This window comes from Microchirus variegatus (assembly GCF_963457635.1).
Source record: "Microchirus variegatus genome assembly, chromosome: 4".
NCBI lineage: Eukaryota > Metazoa > Chordata > Actinopteri > Pleuronectiformes > Soleidae > Microchirus > Microchirus variegatus.
The window spans coordinates 28,900,420-28,908,117 of record NC_139805.1 but is presented as its reverse complement, the minus strand read 5'-3'; the positions used below and the strand labels follow the sequence as shown (position 1 = coordinate 28,908,117).

The window sequence follows — 7,698 nt, the reverse complement described above, 5'->3', positions numbered from 1 at the left end:
TAAAAAAAAGAAACTTTTCACAATCAATATGAACAGATGCTTATTACTTGAATCATATACTACTGTATGTGTAACGTGGCTCAAGAACAGCTGCCATATGTCTATATATATATATATATATATGTGTGTGTGTGTGTGTGTGTGTGTGTGTATACACACACATGATGCACAGTGAAAAGACTCACAGCTGTTTTGTTTATTGATTAGTGACTGGGAAATGATTTAGCAGTGAAAGGTAAACACAGAGGCACTCAGCCACTCACAGGGAACACACACACACACACACTGAGCAGTTGGGTTTTTTTCTGTATTTATCTGCTCATTATTTATTTCTCCATCTGAGCTGTTTGTGGAGGTCGATAGCTGCAATCATCTGCACTGTTGAGATACCAGGGAAATAGTGCACTAAATGCTGCTGTTATCCATGTTCACTGGAGAATAGGCTCCTCAATCAGGTGTCAATGAAAGTCTACAGTGACCTCTACTGGTCACAGGGCGTCAATGCTGCTCTGAGTTGGAGATTCTCATCTTGAGGGGGGTCCGTGAAATGTCAGAAATGTTTCGAAAAAAATTTGATCAGTGTTGGAAATAATGATGATATTTTTTTTTGTTGTTGTAAAAATCGTTTAATCTAATCATTGTTGCAGCCTTAGTACACACAACAGTTTGCTCATAGTCTTCAAATAAATTATTTCTAATCTCACACTGATGCCATTTTACATGTATCACTATCACTGACTATAACTATTGAAACAAATATGTAAAACATTTTTTATTTGTTTGTCAATTTGTCATCTACAAAGGCAAACACCGGAGCAAAAGAGGGGAAAACACAAATCAAAACAATACATTTGTGGTTTTATCAGTCATTATTATCTTTGCATTAATGCTATGTATTTTATTATTATTTATTAAATTATTAAATTATTAAAAGAATGTCTTAAAATCACCAATAACATACAAAAACCTATAAAAAAAGGCACTTTTTTTGTTCCTAGACAAGTTTTTCACCTCTTCGTCTTTTAGTTAAGTCAACACACAATTATAACGCAGTTTTAGACTAAAACTATTACGAAAAACATTATTTCTTTGTCATTATTTTTTTATCGTCAAAATGTATTATTACTTGACCTACTGCGGAACCAATGTATTAAACATGCATCCGGTCGGAACGTTATAGATGTGGGACGGGAGCGATGGAAAGATGGCGGCTGCTATGTTACAAATGTCATGTTTGTATCGGGGCATGTTAGCGGTCAGAGCCACAGGCATCAGGACGCTGATCCCTGGGCTCGTACCGGCGCAGTTTCGGGCCTTCTCGGTGCGGAAGGAGCCGGAGCTGGACGACAATCCGTATTACGACAAATACCAGGACAAGATCCAGAAGCTGCGCAGGTTAGCCGGCTAACTCAACGCCTTCTGGGACACCCGAATCTACGTTAGAAAAACACACACTTTTAAAGTAGTCCGCTGATTGTCAATTGTTAATGTTATTTCGAGGATTTGTGACGATTGTTTTGTAACACTGACATGATAAAGATATGTTCGGCTCACGTTTTGTAACATAAAGCAATGTAATGAGTTATAGAAAATGATATTGACAAGCTGACACATCCGTGAAAGGACAAGCGTTCTTAAAGAAACAACACAAGATTTTCATTCAAAGAAAGGTTTGTGGAAACATTAGTAACATGCCGAATACAATATCACACACACAGTCAAGAAGTGGACGGACTTAAAACGGTTGAATCACTTTATTAGTACCAATAAGGCTTGTTTTGGTCCCTTTATATTACAGGTGTGTAGAGAGATGTGCCCTTACCATTATTATACTGTATACAATCTTACTGGAAAATCAGCCTTACCATTGTCCACCATCATTCCATCTGTTAATTGTTTTATGAAACTATAGATTTCAGTAAACATATAGTAATAGTAAGATAACAGTATAATTATGCAAACACTATAAACATCTATCATATGTATACAAACTTAATGTGCCTCCTCTCTAAATTACCCTTTAAATGTAGAGGGGATGGGTGAGGAATGCGTATGTTCGCCAAAATCATAATTGTATGAATTATTATGCCACAGAGTAAAGATGCTCAACAGTCTTTGTCTTGTTCTCTTTCAGCACCAAACCACAGGAGTTCAAGGCTCGACTAGAGCAGCGTCATGACGGCAAAAAGGAAGTGCTCGGACGCTCGAAGCAGGCGGAGTTCGTCCGGCTCATGGAGCAGGAGGTGAAGTATCAGAACGTCAGAAATAAAAACCACAGGCAAAGTTGCACACATTTTAAGCACATTTGTTTTGTTTTGCAGCTGGAACAAAGGGACAAGGTGGCTGCTGGTGACGGAACATCGGGAGGTTTTACGAAGAACAAGGTGAGACATTTTTTATGCTTTAATTAAAGCAAATCATTTGATTATTTCAAACTACAATAGGATAGATAAATCTCAGTCATTCAAAATTCATCTCATCAGGTCAGAAACAGAGTCTTAAGACAGCAAAGACATTTCTGTGGAGTAGATTGTGTTATTAGTCAGCATACGAGCAGCTGTGTTATGAAGCAGCTGCAGTTGAGATACTGTATGTTCTTTACAGAGAGCAGATGTTCTACATGAATCAGTCCTGTGGGTAAACACAGTGTCGGCTGATTGTTTCATGTGTAAATGACTCATTGTTCCTCAGACGCTGAGCTCCATCTTCAACATGGAGATGATCCAGGACAAGACGGGCGAGGAGATCACAGAGGTGAGAACGTGAGGGACGGACGGACGCTGCATCAGTGAGAACCTCAGCTTCTGTACGTCCTCCTGTTAATGTATTAAACTGCTTTTCTTGTGTTTACTTCTCAGCTTTGGATGAAATACTTTTCAGCCAAGGACACGATTAGCGCCGCCATCCCAGTGAGTTTTTATTAAATCTTATTTCAGTCAGATTATGTGGACCCTTCTTGAACTGTGACACCAAAATACAATCCTCATTCAGGAGCCAAAGCAAAGTATACTTTCTTAACTTGCATATTGAGATATTTGCACTCGGAAGATGGTTTAATTGATCCAAAAACAAAGTTAAAAAAATATTCACATAAGCACAAGCCTAATGGTGACATAATATTCTGTCTTTTCCTGCTCTACAGGCACAGATCTATGAGACGATTATCAACAGGTCAAAGTCCTGCCCGATGGTGAGATTACTGCTGCTCGGTTTCAGGTTTTTTTTCTTCACATGTTTATTATTATTAAAACAAAACAAGCACTGTGGTTATGTTCCGTCTGTGGTGTCCTGTCCTCCTCAGTTCCTCTACGCTTTGCCTCAGAAGGAAGGCTACGAGTTCTTTGTGGGTCAGTGGTCCGGTCACGAGCTCCACTTCACCTCCCTCATCAACGTCCAGGTAATGTGTGCACACACACACACACACACACACACACACAGAGTTGACGTCACAATCATATCATTCATTCAGTTTATTTACAACAAAGAAGTTCCATCACCTCGATGCTCATAAAAACATGAATTACAGCTATAAACTAAAACATATTGCACTCTATTATTGTATCATAACAGCTAATCCAAAATCCTAAAGTAAAAAAGCTAATTTATGCTCAAATGTCACGAACGTAAACAGACTTTTGTGTTTGTTTCATCAATATCTTCATCATTTGAATCTATGTATGTAAAGGCAGCATAAATGAATCTTAACTAAGGATCTGACTCTGGCTGAGGGCTTGTTCTAATGGACTCGACGCGCCACATGCCAAAACATGATTTTAAAACATAAACATGATTTGCAGTCTGCAAAAGATTTTTTTTAATGCAAATATTTTGTCTGTACTGTTGTTGTTGGTGAGTTCAGTTTGTTATATGAACATTATTCCTGAGTCTCTGTGACATATTAGGAGGATTTGATGGCCAGTTGCTTTAGATTTATTACATAATGCACCTTTAAGTATTGTCACGTCATGTTTTATTGTTCCAGATACGCTGTTGCGATCGTTTTAATGCTTTGTACGGAAGAGGATTAGGGCCAAATGTAAAATGCATTTCAAAAACAGCCTGTCTTCTATAATAATAATTGTAATGCATTTGGAAGCACCTTTCATGACACTCAAGGTCACCGAGTGTCATAAAAGGCTGACTTCTGAGATTAAAGTCAGAAATGTGACTTTTTTTTCTCAAAATTCTGACTTTTTCCTCAGAGAAAAATCACTGATTTACTTCATATTAATGTGGAGGTTGTCGGTGACTGTGTTTTTTTTTTTCTTCCTGTTGATCTCCAGACAATGGGTGAAAATGCTCCCAGTCAGCTGATCCTCTACCATTACTCGGAGCTGAAGGAGGAGAAAGGTGTGGTCCTCATGACGGCTGAGATGGACCCAAAGTTTATGGTAAGTCCTTTAGCTGCAGGTCACATGATAGCAGCAACTGATTGTACTGTATTATTTAATCCACTCCTACAGTTACTTTCATCAGTTTAGAGTCCGATTATGTGACCACACTTCTCCCAGTCCATTATGTAGACACTGAAAGATGTTCACCTACCATGCATCTTCTTCACAGACTGTCCACCTGGCCCAGTGCTTGGCCAACCAGGTGCAGCTGTTCTACGGCACACAGAGGCAGGAGACGTACCGACTGGTGGAGCTGTTCAACCACCAACCTGCAGACTTCAAACACATGTCGGTGATCGCAGAGCTGGAGCAGAGCGGCTTGAGTCCAGCAGTCGTGGACTGAGGTCGCCGTCGGATCATCTGCGTGCCTGATGACTAGAGACTGTTTGCTTCTCATTGACAGCTTCTCAGCTGGAGTTTTGTAGCAGCATAGGCTGTGATTCGGGCTCAAAGGAACACAGGCTGCTTCTTGTGAACCATGAACTGTCTGGGTTCTCCTAACCTGACTGATTATCTCCATCATCTGTGTCACACATTATTTCTTTGTGCAGAAATATGTAACCACAGAAGATTCAATGTGGTTATTATTCACTAAAATAATGTAAAAACATATGAAGAACATCATATCACTCATATATCTGAAATTATCACCCTGTACCAGAGAGACTTTGTAACCCCGGGAGCCATTTTCAGAAAACTCATATATTGTATGCTCTTTTCTGCCCTGTAAACTAACTGTTAAGACAAAAAAGGTAAGGAAATTGACCTGGACCTGGTGGTATTGTCAAAAAAAAAACATTAATATCCTGTGTTGTAATTTGTTCAAATCATATTTCCATAATTAACAGGCTATTGGATCTACAGTATTTTGCTGCCCTGAAGATTTTCTTTTGTCAATTAAAAGTGTGAAAGGGAAAACTGTCCGGTGCGTTGTGTGAATTGATGCAGTAAAATCCAGTAAGAGGAGGATCTACAACACACGTTTTATTTTTTTTATTTAAATAATGTGAATATGGGACTTAATTTGAAATATCTCTATAAGAGTTTAAAAAAAAAAGAAGAAGTCTGATTTACAGTATGTTAGAAGTCTTGAACAGAACCTAGTCAGTCCTGGTCCGAACCGATGGGAAGTCAAACATTTTGGCCGACCTACTAAAAGTAAGATGTTTTTGTAAAATTTTGAACCAAAATATTTTTTTCTAAAAAATTGAGGACGACATAGTACAGTAAGACGTTTTTGTCAACTTTTGGACCAAATACATTTTTTCAATAGATTTTGGATGTCATAGTATAGTATGTCTTTTTTGTTAAATTTTGGACAAAAACAAAACATCATAGTATAGTATGCCATTTTTGTCAAATTTTGGACGACATAGTATAGTAAGACATTTTATCAAATTTTGGACCAAAAACTTTTTCAAAAGATTTTGGATGACATAGTATATATAGTATGACGTTTTTTTGTCAAATTTTGGACCAAAAACATTTTTTCAAAAGATTTTGGATGACAGTTTATATAGTATGACGTTTTTTTTGTAAAATTTTGGACCAAAAGTTTTTTTTTCAAAAACAGGGCCACATTTTGGACGACCTAGTATAGTATTACATTCTGATCGATGACATAGTAAAGTATGACGGTTTTTTTTGTCAAATTTTGGACCAAAATTATTTTTTTCAAAAAACTGGTCAAATTTTGGACGACATAGTATAGTATTACATTCTGGTTGATGACATAGTATAGTATGATGTTTTTGTCAAATTTTGGACCAAATTAGTTTTTTCAAAAACATGGCCAAATTTTGGACCACATAGTATAATATTACATTCTGGTCGATGACATAGTATAGTATGACGTTTTGGGCACATTTTGGATTAAAAAATGTTTTTCAAAACATTTTCAGATTTTGGACGACAAAGTATAGTATGACGTTTTTGTAAGTTTTTGGTACACATTTTTTTTTCAAAAACATGGCCAAATTTTGGACCACATAGTATAATATTACATTTTGGTCGATGACATAGTATAGTATGACGTTTTGGTCACATTTTGGATTAAAAAATGTTTTTCAAATCATTTTCAGATTTTGGACGACATAGTATAGTATTACATTTTGGTTGATGAAATAGTATAGTATGACGTTTTGGTCACATTTTGGACAAAAAAGAAAAAATTTCAAAACATTTTCAGATTTTGGACGACATAGTATAGTATTACATTCTGGTCGATTGACATGGTATAGTATGGCGTTTTGGTCACATTTTGGACTAAAAAAAAAATGTTCAAAACATTTTCAGATTTTGGACGACATAGTATAGTATGACGTTTTTGTCAAATTTTAGACCAATTGTTTTTTTTAAAAAACATGGCTAAGTTTTGGACAACATAGCATAGTATTACATTCTGGTCGATGACAGTATTGTATGACATTTTGGTCACATTTTGGACTAAATAAAAATGTTCAAAACATTTTCAGATTTTGGACGACATAGTATAGTATGACGTTTTTGTCAAATTTTGGACCAAAATTATTTTTTTCAAAAAACTGGCCACATTTTGGACGACATAGTATAGTATTACATTCTGGTCTATGACATGGTATAGTATAGCTAATGGTCACATTTTGGACAAAAAATAAAAAATTTCAAAACATTTTCAGATTTTGGACGACATAGTATAGTATGACGTTTTTGTCAAATTTTGGACCAAAATTATTTTTTTCAAAAAACTGGCCACATTTTGGACGACATAGTATAGTATTACATTCTGGTCTATGACATGGTATAGTATAGCTAATGGTCACATTTTGGACAAAAAATAAAAAATTTCAAAACATTTTCAGATTTTGGACGACATAGTATAGTATGACGTTTTTGTGAAATTTTGGACCAAATTCTTTTTTTTTTTTAAACTGGCCAAATTTTGGACAACAGTATAGTATTACATTCTGGCCGATTGACATGGTATAGTATGGCGTTTTGGTCACATTTTGGACAAAAAAAAAAATGTTCAAAACATTTTCAGATTTTGGACGACATAGTATAGTGACGTTTTTGTCAAATTTTAGACCAATTGTTTTTTTTAAAAAAAACATGGCTAAGTTTTGGACAACATAGTATAGAATTACATTCTGGTCGATGACATAGTATTGTATGACATTTTGGTCACATTTTGGACTAAAAAAAATGTTCAAAACATTTTCAGATTTTGGACGACATAGTATAGTATGACGTTTTTGTCAAATTTTGAACCAACATTTATTTTTAAAAAACTGGCCAAATTTTGGACAACATAGTATATGTATTT

General features: G+C 35.9%; 1 protein-coding gene across 1 annotated transcript; it reads left to right on the top strand.

Moving 5' to 3' along the window:
• Positions 1 to 1,180: 1,180 nt before the first annotated feature.
• Positions 1,181 to 5,280, top strand: atpaf1 (ATP synthase mitochondrial F1 complex assembly factor 1; the record flags this gene model as incomplete). Its single annotated transcript, XM_083888754.1, has 9 exons — positions 1,181 to 1,395; positions 2,135 to 2,243; positions 2,322 to 2,384; positions 2,692 to 2,754; positions 2,859 to 2,909; positions 3,143 to 3,190; positions 3,302 to 3,397; positions 4,284 to 4,391; positions 4,564 to 5,280. 9 exons carry the CDS (start codon positions 1,181 to 1,183, stop codon positions 4,735 to 4,737), a joined length of 927 nt encoding a protein of 308 aa, XP_083744880.1. The 3' UTR covers positions 4,738 to 5,280.
• Positions 5,281 to 7,698: the final 2,418 nt, after the last annotated feature.